At 44.1% G+C, this 22,274-nt stretch overlaps 1 protein-coding gene across 3 annotated transcripts in view; it reads left to right on the top strand.

The window, feature by feature from the left end:
* SYNDIG1 (synapse differentiation inducing 1) overlaps positions 1 to 22,274 on the top strand; it is a 49,103-nt gene that overhangs the window by 13,446 nt on the left and 13,383 nt on the right. For all 3 annotated transcript variants that reach the window (XM_048298254.1, XM_048298255.1, XM_048298256.1), the window contains exon 3: positions 4,441 to 4,578. In XM_048298254.1, the coding sequence (XP_048154211.1) occupies positions 4,441 to 4,578 (138 nt within the window). The remainder of the gene's footprint in view (positions 1 to 4,440; positions 4,579 to 22,274) is intronic.

The raw sequence follows: 22,274 nt of genomic DNA, 5'->3' as shown, positions 1-22,274 counted from the left end.
AAGCCAAGCTGCAGGGTTTGCTTCTCTGTTCGCTGTCATCCTCCTCAGGATGGGTCTATCCAGCTCTAGGACAAGTTGCTGGGAAGGAGACACCTTCTTACCTTCCCAAGCCTGGGGACTCTGAGGAACATGGGAGATGCAGCAGAGGAGCAGGAGACATCCTAATCATGGGTCGTACCCTGCAGCAATGTTTAACCAACTTACTTGTTGGGATTTTTTACTGGCAGTGCTTCTCAGGTCCTGGTGGAGGGTTGTTCAGTCTGCCTAAGAAAATCATAACTGTCTGGAGGGAGAAACATCTCAGAAACAGCTCTCATTAGCATATAGAGCCCTGCTTTTCTCCAGCAATTACCAGGCATGAAAACAGAAGGCTGCACATTCTGCCAGGGCTTTAAACTTCTCTCTTCCATGCCCATCCCTGAAATCAAATGATTCCCTATTTAGGTATCTCTGGAAAATTTATAAATATCTTATGAGTTCTTTACGCCACAACTAATAGACAGACAACTTGTCAAATGTGGCGGCAGTGAAATATGAAATGAGTTACAAGATGAAATACTCTCCTGTTAGAGTTCATGTGCCATCTTTTATCCAAAAATAGCATTTGTCATATTATACTCCTGCTCGTTTCCCTCCTAGCCACTAGGTAGATTGCTTATTTAGAGAAACCCAAACTATTCATGGCAGCGAATTAAATTATTCATATACGTCGCATAAAAGAATACCTTGGAGCTCTCTCTTAAAATCCTCTTACTTTTTCTCAGCATCCAGCAATGTCTGAAACAATCTCTAAATGCAAAATAAATATGTTCTGGGAGAGAAAGAAGAAAAGAAATGTAGTGCTTTCAAGGTATACATTTCTTCTTTTTTTCCCCCTAGAAATTGCTGGATGCTGTTGTGAAAACTCATCCTTTTGGACCTGAGCATGAAATTGTAGAGATAAAATTTGGATCCCGTTCCACCCAAACACTCTTCTCAACATTCCCAAGCGCCTCCTGGCACATTTTTTCTGCAACATAAAGAGAAGGCCCTGAGGAGATTTATGCCCATCAAGCCCCATGACATCACTCATGCTTTCTGTCAATACTTCCAGCCTGTGGTCCTGCACTGGGCTGTGTCCTCAGCCTTCCCTGGGAGTAGGTACCCAGAAAGCAGATTTGAACACCCCTTGGGGAGCTGAATATGGCAGAGTTCCCTCTTCAGAGACCTGTGCAACGTGGGCAAAGACTTTTGCAGCCTGGTTTTACTCACGAATTCACTGGCCATCACAGCTCTCCTCTGCAGTGGGTGTACAGTATATTTTCTGTTCTGCACCTGGGCAATGGAAGAAAACAGCACCATAAATACCTTGCCCAAGCTCATCTAGGGCTGTGTTGAGAATTTGGGAATGTAGTTTTTGGTGGTTTTGTCCTGTGGCCTATGCTCCGAAGAGCACAGAGTGTGCTGTCAGAGGTGTGGTGCCCAGGTATGAGCTCCTAAGAGGTGTGGCACTCAGGTATGCAGTCATGGCACTGAGTCATCTCACCCATAGGACACACTTTATATCTCTGAGGTCCTTCAAAGGCACATTATTAAAAGATTACGAGAGTGATTACACTTTGCATTTGATTTCTTTTTCTCCTTTGAAGGAGAAGCCACTCAAGTCTGGAGATACTGAGCGCTGCCAAGGGATATTAACCTCTATTAGCCAGCTCCAGATGAAGGGAACATGGCTGGGAAGTCACCTTCAGCAGTGTCCAAGTGCCCTCCTATGAATCTTGTTAATAGTAGCCAGGGCCTGTGACAATTGCCTTTCTCATCATCACTCCCCTGGGTTCTCCGGCTGCAGCTCTGCAGTGATGTCTCTGGGGTCCAGCCTGTGAGTGGCAGGAGCTCTGGATGAGCTGCATGCTCTCATTTGTAGAGGGTGGATATTTGGCACACTTCTTTGAGGACTGCTGTGTCAGCTCAGAAGCAGAAAGGGGACAATCATGAAGGGTCACACCACTTGCCCCAGCTTGTTTTAGTGTGATCCATTCATTGCTGTCTGCAGTGATCCCATTCCAGTGGCAATGTGCTGGATTCAAGTTCCTGAGGAGCTACTGGCAGGCTGGCTGTGGGTGTCTAGAAAACCTCACAAGGGAGATGATCAAAAGCCAGGGCTCAAGAAGGAATAGGCTTGGACAAATACACCCAGGGTTTTTTTTCCCCTGTTGTGTTTTGGTGATGCAAAGTTACATGTGAAAAGTTTTCCAAGCAAGGAGAGACCTCTGTGAGCCCATTCTGCAAGGCTGTCTGCCTGACTGACAGGGCAATTTTTAGATTGGGAGTTGGGGAAACGAGAGGAGCTGCAGCAGGTCAGTGTTAGGGGATTATGGATCTTTTAAATGCCTTTAAAACTGAAGAGAATCAACTGCAAAACTCAAAGTTGTAAAAAGAAATAAATAGGCAAAATTAAATAAATAACAGGCTTTAGAGATACCATCTCTTAAAAATCATAGCGAGATGCTGCTCAGGGATGAGTAAGTGTGTGGAGGCAGAGCAGTGATAAACTACTGCCTTTGGTGGGAGAGTCCCCATCCAGCTGCTGCCTTCAGCGTCTGCTGCATGGAGGTGAACTCAAAACACTTGCAGAAGAGCAGAAGGATGCAGAGTGCTGGTCAGAACAGGTCATCATGTTTAACTACATTACTGGAACAGGCATTGTGTGGAGGGAAACAGAGCACATGTTAACTTAGAGCAGCATTGTGTTGGTCTTTGTCAAAACCAGACCACTGGACCATCTGGATTTGAGGGCAGATCCCACAGGGCCATGTGAGGAATTAGTTTTGTATGCAGTGTGTGCGTGTTACTGAATTGGTTGCTTTGAAGGAAAAAAGCAAAAGGGCTGTTTCCTGAATATCTATCAGAGGTTGCTGGCAGCTGTAGTTCAGAGCAGACCCTGTTGTCTGACATCTCCAGTGTGCTTGGCAGGCTGTCTGCAGAGCAATTGTAATGTCTCGGTTGAGGTAAAGCACATAGCTTTTAGGGGTAGCCAGCCTTGATTTAAGAAAAGGCTTTTTTTAATAGAAAACCCATTACAACTGCAGGAAAGTGTTCATCACCATCTCTGTTAAAAATCTGCACCTTGTGTCTGCTCTTCATCTATTCTTCTTTCACTCACTTCAGCTTTTCTACCAAATGAAAGAGCTGCCTCTGATCAGAAATTATCTACCCAGGCATTTACAGTCTGTGATGAAACTGCATCTTAAATGCATCTTACAAGTGGAGTTGGCTGCTCTTCTTTCTTCCTGTGTAGATGTTTTTCTGTGGCATTCTGCCTTCCAATGCCTGATTTCTCCAACAAACTTGAGAAACAGTGCCCAAGAACTGACAAGGGAAGGGAAGGGAAGGGAAGGGAAGGGAAGGGAAGGGAAGGGAAGGGAAGGGAAGGGAAGGGAAGGGAAGGGAAGGGAAGGGAAGGGAAGAGAAGGGAAGGAAAGGGAACTCTTAACTGATGAATGTAATTCTGACTTCTCAACAACAGTAAATGCCCAGCCTCTTCAGTGTCAGGGTGCAACTCTTGCAGATCCAGGAATAAATGAAGACAGAGAGCTAGGTAGCCAAATTATCAATTATTCCAGTGTCAGGGGGGATTCTGAGTAGACAAGATTTCTTGGTAAGCGCAGGATCAGGTATCCTGTTGTAAGAGAGAATCTTAGGAAGGAAGGTTTGCTGGGAGACAGGAGTGTTTGGCTGGAAGAGTTAAGAGGTACCATTTGCTGTTGGATTTCTTTCTGTGGTTTTTGACTTTTTTTCACCCTTCTGGTTCATAGTTGGTCTGCATGGTCAGGACTTCATGATTAGAATTATTCTCTCACTCTGGTAACTCATGGGCAGGTCAACCTGGCCTTTGGGAGGCAGCATAACTGATAATTTTCTGGTTCAGCATGTGGCCAAAGTTACCTGAGGAATCTTTTCCCCATTTCATCTTTATGTGAAAGAAAAGGCAATTTGAAATATCAGAGGGGTGGTCTCCACAGATCCTATGCCAGTACGCAACTCAGCCAAAATCCTGAAAATCAAAAGCGTTTTTTGATTTTGTATCTCACCTGTTCAAGTGAATGCACAATTTCAAGGGATGGTTTCAGCAATACTGTGGTTTTTCTCCCTCTCCTTCTCCTCCTTTATTTTTGAAAGGAAATATTGACCCTGGTTCACCTGACTAGAGAGCTCCTTCCTTTCATGGGCCCTTTTCAGCTGCCCGCAGTGATATCCTACACTTGTCTTTTCTTGCTTTCAAGATCATGCAACAGTGATGGAGTCTGTGACACAGTGGGTGAGGAGGAGGAAGAGACCTGCTGGCCACTGCTGGGGTGGAGTAGAGAAATGGGCAAATGATCAGGGAACTGGCTCATGGCAGAGGAAAAGCAATCATGTCATTAACCAGCACATCTACGTTTCTCTCTTTTGCTGTTCCAGAGCGATTACTCAAGTGACACTGAGAGTGAAGACAACTTCCTGATGATGCCACCAAGGGATCATCTTGGCCTCACTGTGTTCTCCATGCTCTGCTGCTTCTGGCCACTGGGAATTGCTGCCTTCTACCTGTCCCATGAGGTAATGTTAGAACATCTGCCAGACATTCTGGAGGATGGTGGAAGGTAGTTCAAGGGGAAGGTGTCTTCCCCGCCTGGATATGTCTCTGTGGTAGTGGTGGTTGCCCTTTGAGATACTTTGCTGAGGGAAGTGTCTACAAAATATTTTAGCTTTTAGTTGGCAATGGTCACGTTCCATGTCAGGTTATGTGTCCAGCTAAGAATCCTCAGTGGGCATGGCTTTTGAATAGGAAACACCCTTGATAGCTCAAATGCTTGGTTTTCCCATTGGGAAAACAGATCTACTTGTCCCAAGATGAAAACTTCGAATATCCTTCCAGGAGTATAATTTCCATTCTGCAGATGGGAATTTGCTTTCCAGAAACCATTTCCTTTCCCACGGAAAAATTGCTCAGTCAGTTCTTCTTCTCAAATTTTAATATGCAAATATCTTTTTACCAAAGAAGCGACTGTGTTTTGGTTTGTTTCCTTCACGAGACAGTCTTAACATTGCTTAACTTGCAATCAACTCGTGCCCATCATTTGTTTCGACAAGTATGTCCTCATAAGTGTCTGCAGTGTAATTACTGAGTCTCCCAGCATGGCAGATAATGTGAGGTGACAGAGAAGGAGTCACACTGGCAGCCTCATCAGAGACTGCGAGGAAACATTTGATTATATTTCTCTCTAGTGCCTATTGCAAACTACAGTCTCTGCTCCACAGCACCCTTCACATTCACCCTCTCAGCTGTCTTCCTAATCTGCCTGCACTAAATATCTACCAGCCCTGCTGATTTGTCAAACCAGAGCAGGCTCTTCAGATCTGAAGAATCCTACACTTCAAGATCAAAAAAAAAAAAAAAAAAAAAAAAAGACAGAGAACTACTATTTTTTACTTCATGAACAATCTGTCTTTGCACTGGGAAGCCTCTGAGACAATTAGTGTTTGTCTAGTGGAAAATAACAAGTTCTGATTGTTTGAGTTTTGACTGTTTGTGAGCTAGTTTCATCTGAGCAAAGAAAGCACAGCACAGTCCAATAAATACAAAAAACCCCAATGTAATTAATACTAACAAGCAATATGGCTGAGAAGCTAAATGTGTGGAGAACCAGTGTACAAAGGCCAAGGCATACAGCTGTGAACTGCTCCCAAGGGCCAGCATGAATCTCTAGGAACCTCTGACTTCCATGGGAGAATACAGAAGGTGGAAAAGGCATGAATACAGGGAAAAATTATGGTACTATGCTGAAGGACTTGGGCATTTGAAAATGAAAACTTGGGTGTTTTTGTTTAGCATACTGATGGAGAATAGCTGAATGTGGCTGCCTAAACCTAGAAGCTGTCAGCAGGAAAGTCAGGCAGGTGCTCTACTTTTAGTGAGTTCAGAGGCTGTAAATGAGCCTTTGTTAGCTGATCCAATGGATGCATCCAGGCAAGTTGTGGCTAAATCCATCCAGGGAGAAGTACTGTGTTTCTGAGGAATTTCAACTCCTGCATTGGAGATAGAAATATTGTCATCTCTCCCTACGAAAAAAAAATCATAATACTTCCAACCTCTGTATGCTTCTCTCCTCGAGTCTTGATTCTCTGACCACAACTACTGAATAACCTGAGAACTGAATTTTCAAATCTCTTGTAGAAGGATGGTCCAGGATGTTCCAGGCCAGCAGAGACATATCTCTCTGTCCACTCCCTGAGTTCGCAGGGAGCTCCTTTCTCTCCCTACCTTCCCATTCAGCAGGTCCATCACAGCCCTGAGAAAACATGTGGTAAAAGCAGTTCTTTTGCAAAACCCCACATCCAACAAACTGGCGTTTTCCAGGAGAAAAATGAAACCAACATTAAGGCCCAAACCTCCTGTGACTGAGAACTTGCTGAGGTAGCTGGTACAATCCATCAAAACCCTGCACCTTGCTAAGCTAATATTGACCGTGCTATCAACTCATACTCCGACACATAAACCATATATGTGATTTCTATTTGTACAGGTCGTTCAACCTAAACTCCTGGATAACATCTGAGATCACTTGTTAATTCAAAAGGGTAGTCTAACATTCCCTCTTCTTTACCAAAAGTCAGAAGTATAGCTAAAGATCAACTCTTGCTACTCATGTTCAAACCTTTTTTTTTGCAGTTGCTTGAGCTCTTGAAAATCTTGTGTTTTCTAAAGTCTCCTGAGCAGTTCTACCAAAAAGGCCATCTGGGAATAAACTGTAGCACATAGGAAATGCAGAGATGGGGGATGGATTCTTTGATGCAGTATGCAGCGCTGGCAGTGAATTTTTTTTTTTAAATCTGGTCTGCTCTAGGTGTGGGACGCATTTGAAGATGAAGTCTTTGTTTGCAGAAGATGTATCTGCAGTACAGCTCATTCCAAAGGCATAGGTGCTCTGTTTATTCCTGCATCACCTGCCAGCACATTTATGATGCATTTGCCTGTGTCATGCTGCAAAACAGTTACACAAGGTTGGATGCTGTAAGACAGCAGAGGTGCTCTTTACCAGCATAATGATTGAATTTTGAGGGGTTTGGGCTCCATGAAAGCAAAGTTTCTCCTGCAGATGATGATTCTGCTCTGTGTGGGACTTACTGTCTCCACCAAGGCTCTTGCCAAGGTGCTGCTGACTTGGGGCTTCTTGAAGAGCCTCTGTATCGAGGGTGCAGCTGTGCAGGGTCTGCCTCTGTGGTGGAAATGAAGATGTGCATCCACATGCTGGTGAGTCAGCAGGGAGGAGCAGTGGATTCAAAAATGCACTTTATGAAAGCCCAAAACGTTTTTTTCCCGTTGGGATATCCAGTTTTCCAAGAAGGATGTCACCTGGTGATCTTATCCCAAGCAATGCTGAGACTTGTTGCTTTTCATTTTCCCTCAGAAAAACAGAGGGCCTTGAGGCCATCACTGTGCTGTCTACTTATTCACTTATTTCCTTCTGGTTTTGTTTGTGTTTTCCTTCCCACAAGAGACTTGTCCCCACTTCCTGTAGCTTCCCAGTCCTGTGCTCCTCTCAGCTCCACTCTCAGGGTGGGGCCCTGTGTCCCACCTTCTATCACGCTTCTTCAGAATGAGACGTGAGTTTTTAGGCTTGCCATTTTTTGGATTGTCTCATTACCCAACAGCTGAATTGCTCAATCAAAGGAGTTTTTGTGCATTTTGCAAGGAAACCTTTGGAAAGAGAGAAGTAAATTACGCCTTTCACCAAAATCTCTCCTCCACAAACAATGTATGATCAAAAAAAACCCCTCATTATGTTTATTTTTTCATAAATCTCCACCCTCTGGAGTCTTGCGGGTTCCTCAGTTTTTATTTCCAAAGATATTTTTAGCATTGTAGATTGTAGGCAAGTGCGAAGCCTCATAAATCAAAGAAAGAACTTTAAAAATATATCTTTTTTGTCATGTCAGATTTACCACTGAACTTGTCAGATGATTTCTCAGGGGCTGTCAGCCTTTCTGGTTGGGCTGGGGGGTGGTGGTAAAAATCTTGAAAGGCCTTTTTGCATGAATCCTTTTTTCTCCCTGCTTTTATTTTTAGGAAAGAGAGCAATACCATGTCACACATTTCCCTCCCTACTGTAAACAGAAATTCATTATGAGAGAGCTGAGCCTTTGATGGAATGAATGAGCTTCACTTTGTATCTGCTCCCTTACAGAAACAAGAGCGTGCACAACACCTCCACCCAGCTCCCATGAACCTTCCAAGGACCTGTGTCACTGACCTAGACACACACCTGAAAAACCCCTCTGCACCCTTCTCCACATGCTTGGGCTCTCACATAGCCTCCACATCCTCCCTCCTCCCCAGCAGCAGGTGAGACCTGCCAGGCAACAGAGTGCACTGCAAGCACAAGGGAGCAATCACTTCCCATCTGCTGCACTGACTCCCTGCTGTAATTACTTCCCTCGCAGGGGGATGCAGGGATGCAAAGCTTTGTAATTATTTGCTCGCATTGTCTCACTGGGTAAAGGATTTTCTACAGTTTTCACACAGAAACAAGGTGTATGTGACCAGGAAAAAAGAGTAGCTTGTCCTTCTTCATGGTAACTTCTGAAATATTTGGTTACTTTTCATCCAGTTTTCAGAGATGGAAGGTTTGGAAAAAAATCTGTATTTTGACATATTTCAGTAGTCACTGGGGAGAAGAAGGAAATAATATCCATGTTCCCACTGGAAGGTAGCAGTCAATGTGAGTTCTAACTTTTATCAGAGTTTCAGTGCTCAGTATACATGTGTGGATTTCACTGTCTGTGCTTTTCTGGCATAATGTTTTGACACCTAGTCCCATTTAAAAGAAAAGGACAGAGAAATAGCAGCCAGATGTTATCTGCTGTTGGTTCATTAGAAAGGTGGCTCATAGTCCCCATATCAATCAGGAGCACATGAGTACAGCAGTGTGATACACCACACTTCACCAGACTGGCTGGTGATGCCATGCTCTTATCTGTCCACCCTGCTTTTTTTCCTGTCTGTCCCACTTTACTCCATCAAAAAAATGAATATGGTCTATTATAAAGAGCTTGACACACAGCCAGGAGCGTGTGTTTGTACAGGAGATGCTGCAGCCTCTTATACCAAAGATGAAAAGGCAAAAGAAAAACAAAAGTGTGGTATTTTTCTTTACTTGGCAGTGACATGCCAAGATCTATACTTGCAGGATATGCTGGTCAGCATTGCTGAAGCAATGCTGGCAAAGCAAACAGGAGGCTTTTGCATTTTTAAGAGATTTTTCAACACTGCATTATTTCTTGGTCGAAGTAATGCTTGGACAAAAGAACTGTCTAAAGATGATGAGCTTTAATGGAAATAAAAAGCCTTTGTTTTGCTGTCTTGGACCAGATACCAAGTCACACAGTTCTTTTGCTTAAGCAGGGTGCTTTGAGTCACACAGACTGGGTATAGGGGACTGGTGTATTCTGGGGCCCAGTCTCTGCTGATTGTCACACAAAGGTTTGAGCTCTCTGTGCTGGTGACTCAGAAAGCAAATCCCTGAGTTCTTTATCCAGCTCTGCATGTGAGTACAGGCACATCCAGGTGCCCTTCTACCCTTCTGAAGTGCTGTAGTTTTTCTGCTGCAAAAGGTGATGTGTAGAACAATTGAACCCGTTTGTGCTAGGAATGAGTGAAAATAGGTCAAAATGAGTACCTCCTCACAAGGAGCTGTAAAGGTCTTTTGAGGCAGAAGTTGTCCTAGAAGAACTCTGTGCCATTGTCTTGCTGAGATGGCACAGGGCTGATGGTGTGTCCTGAAAGGAGAGCACTAGTCCTGGGAGGTCACCAGGCCATGGACTTCTTGCAGAAGGTCACTGCTGGCTGCCAGCCCACACTGCTCCCCTTACTCCCATCAGGCAGGTGACAGATTTGCCAGGCAGAGGAGAATGAACTAGCAAGGCTTCTGTTCCCAGCCATGACACAGAGAGAAGCTGCCTGCTGAAGTAGCCAGCTGCACATCACTGTGTGAGAGTGCTGGCTTTCCTGTGCTTGCAAAAGAAGCTCAGAAATAGATGACCCTGGCCCCTGATTAGGGGCATTTGGATGGCAGCCTTTGCCTCTGCAAAAAGCTTATGGCGCGGTTTAAAACATTCAAGAAGTTTGCAACTTCTGCTCCTTTGAGAGAAGAGAGGAAATCTTCGTCCTGGATTGGGTAAAAGAGGATCTCATGGCCCTCTTCTCCCAGGCAATTCCACAGACATAGATAGCTGCTCTGAAGTGGGGCTGATGAATTACCAGCATCTCCAGTTCTCATCTTTCCAAGCGGGAGCTGGCTGCCAGCCAGTGCTTTGCGTGTGCATAGACGTAGCTCCTGCCAACTTCTCCCTTTGGGTAGATGTCTCTGGAGAAATGTTTGTCTGCACAAGAAAATGGCCATTTAGAGTGTGGTGTGTACCAGCAGAGACTCTGCATCCTCGCTGAGGTCATGGGCCAGGGAACTTTATAAGTGTCTTGTATAATTTCCTCTTCATTCCTCTTTGTCCTTTTGATCTTGTAGTTTTATTTCCAAGTCACGAAGTACAGCTACAAAAAGGAATTAAATTAATGAATGACCTGATTGCTTTAGCCCTTAAGCTAATTTTAAATAATTGAAAAAGTAGCTGGCAAATAACATTCCCTGGAGAGTTTAATTCATTATGCAGGTGTTTAATTACAAGGAAGTTTTGAGACAGAAGAGAGACCAACTTGAAGTGTTAGAGAAGATGAGGTACCTTTTTTTATTTTCAAGCGCATCCTGCACAACAGCAAGTATTGTACATGAATTTTTCTTTGCCAGTTATTTATGCCTCACACATTTTGCTGAGCCAGACACAGCCCCAGAGACATGTCAATATAGTCATACTGCAAGGGTATAAAATATCCTGATGCCAGAAGGGCACCCTCTTCATACTGCAGTTACTTTTTGTTACTTTGCTATTGACTTGTTGTGTCACAGTTTTTTGAGAATGTGAGGGTTGTTTCAGCCCACAGCTGCCACTAAACTGGAAGTGTCTATAGTGTTCACAAATTCACTCAGAGGCCTGTCTGGTGGAGACATCTGAAGAGTAGGGCAATAAATCTTTCACAGAGTTGGTCGGGGTTCAGTCTCCCTGACATTTAGGCAATTCTGACTAAGTTTAGAGAACTTTTTAGTTCTTTAAACAGTGGGTTTTTAGTGTTTTGCTTTTTTTAAATTTTAGAGAGTAGGGATGCTGTTAGTAGGATTATGGAAATAGACTTGTTGGCAGGAATATGGAGGGGATCTTGTTAGTAATCATCACTCGTCTCAGCTAAATACTTCAACTTTTGCATCTGCAAAGGTAGATTTTCCAGGAAGAATGATATTTCAGGAGAGGAAACAGAAGGAGCATGTTCACAGTCTGAGGGCAGAAACAGGGCACATTATTTTGCACCTCCTGAAAGAGGTTTTGCCCTGCTGAAAGAAGCATGAGAAAAAGAGAAGAGACCTCTTTGCATGTCTGGGAATGGAAGATGGTCCCTTCCTTCTGGCCATCCCAATGTCTGCTTCCATTGTCAGAAAGACCAGAAGGTTTTGGATGCTCTGTGATATGCTGAAGGTTTTCACATGCAAGGTGGTGAATGATCTCCTTCGAAGTCTGCTGTGGCAAGGAGAACAGTGTTCATCCAGAGTAGTTCATTGGGTGCTGTTTATAGAATAGACCTTTCTTTCATGTCATGCTGTGGCAGCACCCTTTAAAAAACAAGATTAGTGAAAGGAGGCCTTCTCACTTGAAGTTCGAAGTATGCAGCAGTAAAGGATGAGAATGTTTCTGAGGCTTAAGGTTAACGTTTTATCAGTGTGCAACATACTCAGAGTTTTTATAATCTTATCAAAGATTAACATCATGTACCAGAGACTCAGGGCTGTATTCTAATCTTGAATATACAGCTTGCTATCTCTTAGCATCTCTTTTGGTGAGGGCTTCTGAATTACTACTTTGTTTAAATGCAAGCAAAGGAAATTGATCACTTTTGATTTCAATCTACACATCTCTTTCAAACAAGCTGCAGAGTAACACTCTGAAGATTTGAATCTAGTGAGCTAGGCACCCAAAGATGCCTCCCAGACAATGGTAATTCTTTATTGAATTGACTGACTTCCCAGCAGTAGGAAAGAGATCAAGTTTTTATATATTTATTTTGGCACAAAGTACAAGAACCAGCTAAAAGGAAATGGGCTAGGATCTACCTTCATCTGTGCAGTTTGCATCTAACACATTCAAATATACCTATCAAGACATTTTCATCATGGTGGTAAGAAAACTGTTACTCTTGGTAATAAAACCAGTCTACAATTTTATCTTGGGGTGAAAAAACCATCAGTTTTTTCAAGTGAAAATCTTCCCGCCATGCCAGTTTGGTATTAAATACACTCATTATGGGTTGTGATGAGCAAGGAGTTACCAATGACATTTCCAAATGTTGCATTATAGCCATTTCTTGCATTATTTCTAAGTAGCGTGGAAGAGTCAGGGTTGCTCCTGTGAATGCCTGTCCAGACGTCTGCAGGAGGACTCAACTTCCTCCAAGACGATGGGCAGGACCAGAGGCAGAAGAAGAGGTCTTACAGCATCCTCTGGGAAAGATGGGCTTGACAAATCCCTGCTTGACTCCTTTCCTTATCCTGCCATCATCATGATATCCAGGAGAAAGGATGCAATTCAAGCCAGCTGTTACTCAGAATTTCCATTCCCAGTGGTGGCCAGTGGATGTTTCTGTCTGTCCCAGCATTATGAGGTGTATCACCATGAAGGATCTTTATGTACAGCTACTGTCTCTAGCAAGAGGCATAGAAATGTGGTGGTGGGAGCAAGAAAGGCAATTTTTCTTCCCAGTTCTGTTCGGAGAGCCTTGTCTGGCTTGGATTTTGGACTTTCTGTGGCTCATTCATCTGATGGGGAATCTGTGGAAGGAATTGTGGAGAATTCATTCTCCACAGATCTGAACCAGACAGCTTCTCCCTGCACTCTCTCATCCTTTGCTCTGACAAGGATGTGCTGCAAAAGCTGGTGGTGGTCCTTGGGCTGATAATGGCAGAGAGCACACTCCAAGTCCTCGCAGGTGTGATAACCCAGGAAATGGGCTTTGGTCCAGAGTCACACGGGACTTTGTACTAATTTAAACAGTAACTGTCCCAGCCTGAGATTTCTGAATTTAATTCAAGACACCACACTCAGTCATTGTTCCAAAAGTGTCTTCATTCCTTGACCTTGTTGCACAGATGGCATTGTTCTGAGCAGGTTTCTACAGGCTGTAATTAATTAAGCAATTAATTAGGAGCCCTGGTTTACACAGAAGTTATTGTAAAGCAAGAACTTGTGTGACCTCACGGGACCTTGTTACAGTGTTGGTCCCAAGACTGTCCAAGTAATCTGTGCTGGGGATTCAGCATGTTCACCCAGTCTCAGTTTGACTGACCTGAGCGTCACCTGGGCCTGTCCTGATGTGTCCTCAGGATGTCACACATATTTGCAAGGTTCACTTTGTTAAATGTGGTGCAGACCACGCTGTCCTGTGACATTCAGTGGCTCGCTCTATATCGTTGAGATTTCTTGTTTCCCAGCACATTCAGTATCCCCCACAGTCAAAATCCATATTTAAATCCCAAAGTCATTGGCTCTTATTCTTACCATATCTGACTTTGTTCTGTCAAAACTTGAGCAATTTTTCCTCAATCAACCTTGTTTCAAAGCTTCAGATATTGTGATTCTAATTGTGTCAAGTAAGATTGTTCCTCCTAGCAATTTGCAACCAGAGGATCAATGGCAAAATATAGAAATACCACCATTTGTAAACTCTGGCAATGTGACTTTCTATTTATTCTTTTCACCACATGCACAGCAGAATCGTGGAGTCTGTTTTAGGAGAGAAGAGGGGAGAAAAATCAAAAGTGGAAAAAGGAGAGACCTGCTGGGAGGCAGCTTGAACCTTGTCTGTGTAACCCTCCCAAATCATAGGAAGTCCTTTAATCAGCTCAAGGCGCCTTTGGTGTCTCCTGTAAAACTGTGTCACTGTGAGTTACGACGTGTCAAGGAAAATCCTGACTTCTTGCCTTAAAAAGAAACAAGCCAGAGACAGCAGTGCTCTGAAAGGCATAGACAGCTATGCCAAGGGAATCTCAACAGGGCATTTCAGCCAGCCCAGACAGAAGGGATGCTCAGTTAAGCAGCCAGAACAAGAACTGCTGCTAAAGATGGCAGTTAAGTATTTTAGTTGGTGTTTGGATGTAGCTGTGGTGGAGACATTGCTGATTTGTTTTTGATGGTGAAAGTTCTCTAAGTTGCTGAAAGACCACATTGTTCTGCTTTGCATATGCAGGAGAAAGCCTCTCACTTTTCTCTAGTGAGTTGATTTAAGAGAGAGGGGACACGTATTTTGTAGAAAGCAAATTAAAGGGGTTTTTGTTAATGATAAATGGCTGAGCTTAATTTAATTTACTACTGATTCCAAGGAAAGGAAAGAGAACCATGATGTCATGTCTTTTTAGCTCCATTCAAATGTTTCATCACCTCTTTTTCGGACTGAAATGACTCATGAAATCATAGACACTACACATGGCAAAGACTTTTAAGTTCATCTTGTCCATCTGTCTGTCACCACCATGTTCTTATTCAGAATGGTAAACAAGAAAACTACTTTAGAGACAGACACTCTTAAAGAGTGGGGCATACTAAAAAATTCTTTACTCATTTTTGTACATCACCCTGGGTCTGAAAGCAGAGCCCATGAGCTCAATGTGATTGAATTCAATGCCACATAGCACCGACTAAGGCTTACATCACTTCTTACAACTGCTCTGTCATGTGTTGTTTGCTGATTTCCTTTTACATTTAGTGGGTTACTTTTCAGAGCTAATGGCTTTCATGACTCACTGTGAGCAATAAAGCCCGAGAGAATCCCTAATGGGTGACATCTCTGGCTGGGCACATCAGGTTGAAGGGTAAAAAATACAGCTGCTGGAAAGAAAGATCTGCTGGAAATCCAGAGCATGGAAGGCAGGCTGTAGAACAAAAGCTGGTGGAAGAGAAAGGGTCTGTTATCACACCCTTTTACAGAATCTGGCATACTCCAACCGTGATACCACTAAGGAAAGGCTGAGGGACACACATCAGTGACTTCTCAGGAGCTGCAGTCACATACAAGCCAGCCATCCTCTCTGCCTCTCCTTGCACATTCATTACTGCTGTTGTGATGTCTCTGCTGTCACTGCTGACTGAAAACCCTGCGTGCTCTGGCTGTCCTGAGAGCACTTCTGTCAGAGCTGGTAGTGTGGCTTTGCATGAGCAAACACCATCACCTACGCTGCTGGACAGCTACTTTTTCAACTTGTTTTATGGCACACGTGTTCTCTAGCATCGTGAGAACCCACTGGAAATCGTTATCCACAGGGCAACACGTGAAAACCCAGTCCATCTCCGGTGCCACGTGCCTGCTCAGCTCCCAGGAGCACTTTCACTGTGGCCTCAGCAGCTTGTGGGCATGGGCTAATCCTCCCCGCTGGAGTAGAAGGGACTGGGACAGCTGCTTCCCCTCCACATGGATTCCCTGACTTCCCTGATCAGCTGTCTGTGACAGGGATCTCTGGGAGAGCTCGCTGCCTCTGAGCCCCTGCAAGGAAGGATCATTAGCATGCAGCCTGTCTACCTGTGCAAAATGATATCTCTATACCTGCCAGCAATGGATAACCATATCAACACCCAGTTGGACTCCATTTATATGGCTCTCAGGAGGCAAATCTCTCTTGAGATGAAATTATGTGCCGCTGATCATTTCAGCTGCCAGGGCTGCTCATTAGTTCACAAAATAGTTTTTTTTCCCTAGTGAAACATCTTCAAACAGCATCTTTCACAGCCATTGAATCTGCTTCCTTGAGTGTCAGGATATATGTGGAAGGGGCATTTTTGTACAGTTAGGAGCAGGGATCTCATTTCTGGTGCAAAATCCCAGCTAGGAATAAAGGTCTTGAGGTATTAAACCCATTTTGTCATGGCCTCATTCTCACCCTTATCCTGACACTTCCTTTGGTCAACTAAAATTTCTTGAGTAAGTCTCCTTATATTTGGGATATATTGGTCTTGTATTGGGAATGCCCAGTACCCTTGGTCCCTTCCATTTGCTGTGCCCCCTCTTCATTCTTCTCTTATCTCTGCAAACAGAGACATGCCACCAAAAGCAATTATGGCCCCCCCCCCGGCTTTGACAGGGCTGATGGTGCTGGATCCCATGAGGGAGTATTACGTGGCTTTATGTTTGTGATTTATACAAACTGCACTGTATGGGTTTGCAGCCTCATCTGTGCACTTGCTGCTCTGCTGGGAGCTGTAAAGAAGAAAATCATGTAATAAAAAGCCTTCTGGTCCTGACGTAAAATTCAGCACAATACATCTCTGCCTGTGCCAAGTCTTCCTTCTTTCTCTTGCCTACACTTCTATTGTGTGGCACAGTTACCAGGCTCATTAAATTCAATGTCTGAAGGGCAGCTAAGGCTCCTCAATGTTGCAGAGCAGAGCTGGGAAAAAGGCTGGAGAAGAGCTGAACAGGGGGAAATTCAGGAATGCTCTCCAAGCATGGGAGAGGCAGGGAGTATTATATTCTTCTCCACACACACTTCAGGATGACTAAAACACCCTCAGTCCAGCGAGATGGGTTTTGATTTCAGAAAAAGCTTTTGAGAAGTACAGAGGGTGAAATGCAATATCACTTTTCCTGGGCAGGGATGGACAAAAGGCTTCAATGAACAGCCAGGAATGGCTTTGCAGCTTTATAGACACAGATGAAGATCTCTACAAGCTTTTAATTACTTTTCCTTATGCCTGTTTGCTATGCACCAGAACTGATTTATTAACATGCCTCTTCTCTGTGACTAATTTCAGTGGGAAAAAAAAGCATAGTAATTTTTAATTTCGCACAGCAGCAATCAATCTCCTTCTTAAATTAGTTTACTGGCTACTTTGGTATCTGGTGCATTTGCAGTCTTTTCCCAATGATCTTATTTACAGATCTTTGGGTTGGTGAGTACTGTCCTGTCCATGTCTCCTAGCCAGTTGTATTAGAAAACATAATGCCAGATTCTTCCAAGTCACAGAGGTAGGCAAATAGGCCTGAAAAGGAGCTCATTTCTTCAAAGACCAGAGAAGTGTTGGCAGCAAATACCTGGTGCCTCTTTTCTCCCACCATTAATTTCTCCTCCGGAGAAAAACAACAACAACTCATTTTTCAATCTAAGAAGTCTTTCCAAACTTCAGAAAGTTTCCTTAGGACCAAATTCCAGTTCTGACATTTCAGTGCTTTTCATGAAGAAATGGGAAAGAAGTGGGACTGATGATTAGAAATCACTTTGCAGCTCTGGAAACCCTGCATTATGAGATAAGAGGTCTCCATTTCCCATAAATGGGTGCATTTAAGGCTCTAGGATTTAATTTTCTACTTAAGGTCTATACTTTGTTTCTGAGTAATGGGACAGATCAAGACTCCAGGCTGGTTCCTTCTGAATTATTCTTGATATGCATGAAACATTGTATGCTTTCTTTGCTTTCAGGTATAATGTTCATTTTGCATGGTTTCTCACTTCTTCATGCAACCTTTGTGTCCTTCAACTGGTGAAGTGACATGAGATCTCTGTCACATTTGTATTGTGTTTGTGTTCACTTGGTCTGATGTCATGTTTCTCATATAATATTTTGGGGAATTTCCTAGATGGTGACCCTACTGCTTTTTTAGGATTGCAGAGATAAAGACTATTTTTAGAATGATATTTACTTATTTTGTGCTTTATTTATCCTATAATCTGAAAATAATAAGTAGTCTCCTCCCTCAGGAAGAAGACTTCCAAGGGTTTCTTAATACTCAGTAAACCTGAAGTGAATATCTAAGAATAGTTACAAATCCATACTGAGAGGCTGTGCTGATACATTTCCAGCCATCAAAAAGGGTTTGACAGCTGGGCCAAAAGCAGAATGTTTCCTTTTTTTTCCCCCCTCCTTGCAAGAAGAGAACTTAAACCCAGCAAACAACACCTTAATGAGAACACACAAGTCAGAGCAAAACAAAAGGAAACCCAAGTTTGCAGCTAAAGGACTCCATGTCTCCATACAGAATTGCTACCCTGGTTTTTATTTGTGCTCTTTAGTGGTGGTAGGAGTCTCTGCAGGAGCATCCTGGAGCTTCCTGGCCGTGGAGCATCCTGGTGGAGCTGCCTTTGAGCCACACTACAACAGAGAACTGGAACCAAAATATTTCCCTTTCCTCAGAACAGTTTTACACATCCTCAAGAAAATTTTTACAGGGAGCTGTCCTGTTCTGTCAAATGTCATAATACAGGCAAACAAACATAAAACACATGGAGAAAAAATTCCCAGCCAGGCCCTGCCAGTTGTTTCTGTAAATCTCAGGTTCTGCCTTGCAGGTTTACTGGTGAAGAAAGGGCTGTGAAAAATTCCCCCTGGGTTCTGTATTCCTGGGATGCTGGGGCTCTGTGTCTGTCAGCTGACAGCTATTTCCTTCATTGAAACTTACCCACTTAGAGCAGGAGCACTTTTAGTCCATGCTCTGCCAGCAGTCACAGCTATTTTAATCACCCTCTTTTGCCAATTCTGGATCCTGCACATCATTTTGACATCCTCTTCAACCAGATCATGCAAGCAAACAGCTGCTTTCGGAGCACCCTGATCTGGAAGGTTGCTCCAAATTACAGAAGGCAGATCTGTATATTAATATTTAAGATCTGTCACTGACTGTGTCAGCCAGCCTGATGGTTCTGCTGAGATCTTCACTGCACAAAGGAATGAACAAAGTAACAAAACAAACAAAAGGGAACTGAGATCTCTAAATCGTTCTTTTTCCATGGCAACCTTCCTTGAAGACTAGAAGTCTGTTTAGGGGAAATAGCTTCGTGTACTTTCCCAGCCTTTTTACACTTCCCAGGGTATGTTTCCCACTGATGAAGACTTCAAGTGTCCATTCTTTGATGTTATGCTAGCTCATTTTTCCAGCCTCAGACCTGCTGAGGAACAGCAGCACTGCCGGCAGTGATCTCCAGCTTTTTTGGATCCCAAAGAGTGGTCTCTCCTCCAAGCCTGGCAGCATTAGAGATGAGATTTCCAAGGATTCATAGCAAGATATATGTAGTGAGAATACTGTAGTCAATGCTTACTTTGGTACCAACAAAGCAGTGTGAACACTGGATTTTGTTTCATAAAATGGAGCCACAGAAACAAACATGTCTGGAGGTATTCTGTCCTTGGACCACCTCAGGTCTGTCCCACCGAGGTCTGTAACATCAGCTACAAATGCGAAGTCTGTCTTCCTGTCCTCTTCCTCAAACTTCTTGCTATTTTTTTGTTATCCCTCAAGGATATCCTACTTTTGCAGTCCCTCAGAAGGGACCACAATGGCGAATTCTAGGATTTTTTTTGAGCCATACTTTTCCAGACCTCTTAAAAGAGTTGGTGCACATTGGTCCTGCCTCTCCCTTTATGTGCTGTGGGAGGATGTCCTCATGTCTGTGTTCATGCGAGGAACTTGGGAAACTGTGTATGCCACTGCACACTAAGGGCATGGACAAACTCCAGTGCAGGTTAGGCTGGTGCTTTACCACATCTGTATCCTCTCCCAGCTGTAGTTATGCTTCATCCCCAAGTGTCCTTGCTCTGAAGAGCTTCATTTGCGCTCATTCCTGGTGAAATCCCAACCACAGGAAGAGCAGGTCACCCAAGATCAAGGCTGGGTCTGGGAGGACCCAAAGCTGTCCTTGGCCCTGCTGTGTCACCTGAGATCTTGCTTTGCCCCTGAGCTTGCACTCTCCTATGATGGATGCAAAGGGCTGATCACATTCTTTGAAGCAAGACCCCTGACAAGGTGTGAAAGTGTTCTTGCAGTTGCTGAGTGGCAGGTGGGGAGGAGAGCTGGTGCAGGCACTGCGAGGTGCCTCGGATCTGGCTGCTGCTGCTACCTGTGTGTCTTTCTAGCAGAACAGCGTTGCTAAGTTCCCCATGCAGCCCTGGGAGCGTGTCATACTCTGTGTGAGTGGGTGTAAAAAAGCTGTTGCAGAAAGTTTCAGAAGAAGCTTAGCAGTGAGAAGAGCTGCAGCTCAGGCCCGTTTGCAAAACACGAGAGCCACCTCCGCTCCGCACGGGGATCAGCTGACACTGGCAGGAACAGTGCCACTTCTTCAAGTACTCTTGCAATTTTTTCAGTTCTTCACAAAAATTATTTGGCTCAAAACACAGGTCAATTAATCAGGATCAAGGCAAGGGCAGGATAGTACACCTGCCAGTGGTCCCTGGTGCTGCTGAGAAAGGCTTCGTGCTGGAATTCTCATGGGTTTGGGAAGGCTGCTGTAGAGCAGGGTGGAAGTCCGAGCTGACCAAGTTCTCAATGCTTTTCTGAATCAAAGTCCCCTTGCCAGCCCACTCTGTGTTATGAAGACCTTCCCATTCTGATGGATTTCCCAAGAGATTTTTGAGTAAAACATACAAATGACAATAAATTTCAAATTCCGGAGAAGTTAAAGGCTGCTAAAGATTGCTGTTTGAGTTCTCCAACTATTTATTCTTGACTCTTCATTGCAGCAGAGCCTCTTATCTTTCTCCTTATCATCCGTTTTCCTGTTCCCAGTGCTCTTTGGCATGTTGCCTAGTACTGAGCTGGAGAAGGAAGTTTCAATCTGCAGTCCTGGAGAGACAGCACAGAGAAGAGAGGAAGCACCACAGCCAGCCCGCTCTGGAGCCCCACACAGAACTTTGGTGCACACCGCTGGCAATCTGTCCTGCTGCCCAGGGCTGCCAAAGTCACCAACAGTTGTGGCTGTTCCACACCACCTCCCAGAGATGTCAGGAGGCCTTCTGGCTTCAAAACCTCCTGTTTCCTGGAACTCCACTCCTTCCTCATCATCCAAATGTCTCTGGACATTTGAAGGCCCTCTTTCTGGCTGGTGCTTGCCTGTGGGACATCTTTGCTGACACTCCCTGAAAGGGTATCATCAAGTGGATACTTTTCTTCAGCCCCCAGCATGCAGATACCACAGAGCACGTCTTAAATCTGTCTCAGCAGCAGGTTTTAAATGTCACAGAGACATTTGCTGAAGGAGTCAGGCACAGAGCCCTGCAGTACCACTGCCATCAGAAGTGGTGGAGCTGTGCCCTGGGAGAGTGATCTCCTATCTCTGCACATTTTACTTATGATGTTGCTGATGGCACGAGGAACCACGAGGTTACTCTGAATGAGCAGGAATAACTCTACTTATACAACAAGGAAATACCTCCTCCAGCAGCAGACAGCTTTTCTGTAGAGGGAGATAGAAATATAAGTACAAGTGTAGTATAGCTTGACCTTAGAGTGTTTTTGGGGTTGGCATCCTTGCCACTCAGAGAACCTCCTCTCTGAACTGAAAGGCAACAGAGGGCCTCAGAGCACACTGTAATAACATTTTCATCCTGTCCCAAAAAGTATTGGGGCCTTCTGCTGTTTTCCAGTGGAAAAGAGAAGTGTGGACAGCTAACTTTGTGTCACTAGGATGCTCTTGATAATGTCTGTATCTCTTTTACTGCCACCAGCACTTGTCCAGGAAAAGGGTCCCTATTTTCCTAGGAGCTCTACAAATCAAAGACCTTGGAAATACTAAGAAAAATGCTTGAGCCCCTCCCTGAGGATAAGTGAGACACAGAGAGGGAGAAGAAGGCGACAATGGGAAAGTGCTGGTCACCAAGGCAGACAGTTGTTTTAGGCCTCTGGCAGAGTAGCTGCCATGAAATCATTAAGCACTGAGCAAATAATTAAAACTGTTGTTCATGAATATTTCAGTGGAATATTTTTGGAGAGGATGTATTTCAGTCATGAAACATGTATTAGCCCAGTGAGGCGGAGACATGACAGGGAAAGACAGAGAAAAGGTGAAGGAGAAGTGAACAAGCAAACTCTGAAACAATTAATTATCAAATCCTTTTCTACTTGCATGACTTCCTGCTGAAATCTCCTGATGGAGAAATGCAACAGTTACATCAGATCAAGACAGGTTTTGGACCTCACTGAGTAACTCTCCTTTTGTAGCTCCATTGTGGAATATACTTAAGCATCCACACTGTTTATATCTTCGCATCCAGACTCTCACCTTGCTTGACTTGCTACCACCTGTGGATGGAGCCCACCATATTCTGTAGCCTTTTGTGTAAAACTGCAACTGAGTGAATCAGATGGGTGAGGTTAGAATGGCTCTGAACAACTTCTGAGAAAC

The sequence above is a fragment of the Corvus hawaiiensis genome, chromosome 3, assembly GCF_020740725.1.
Source record: "Corvus hawaiiensis isolate bCorHaw1 chromosome 3, bCorHaw1.pri.cur, whole genome shotgun sequence".
Lineage (NCBI taxonomy): Eukaryota > Metazoa > Chordata > Aves > Passeriformes > Corvidae > Corvus > Corvus hawaiiensis.
Note: the sequence above shows the minus strand (reverse complement) of the source record. Positions and strands in the feature narration are given on the sequence as shown.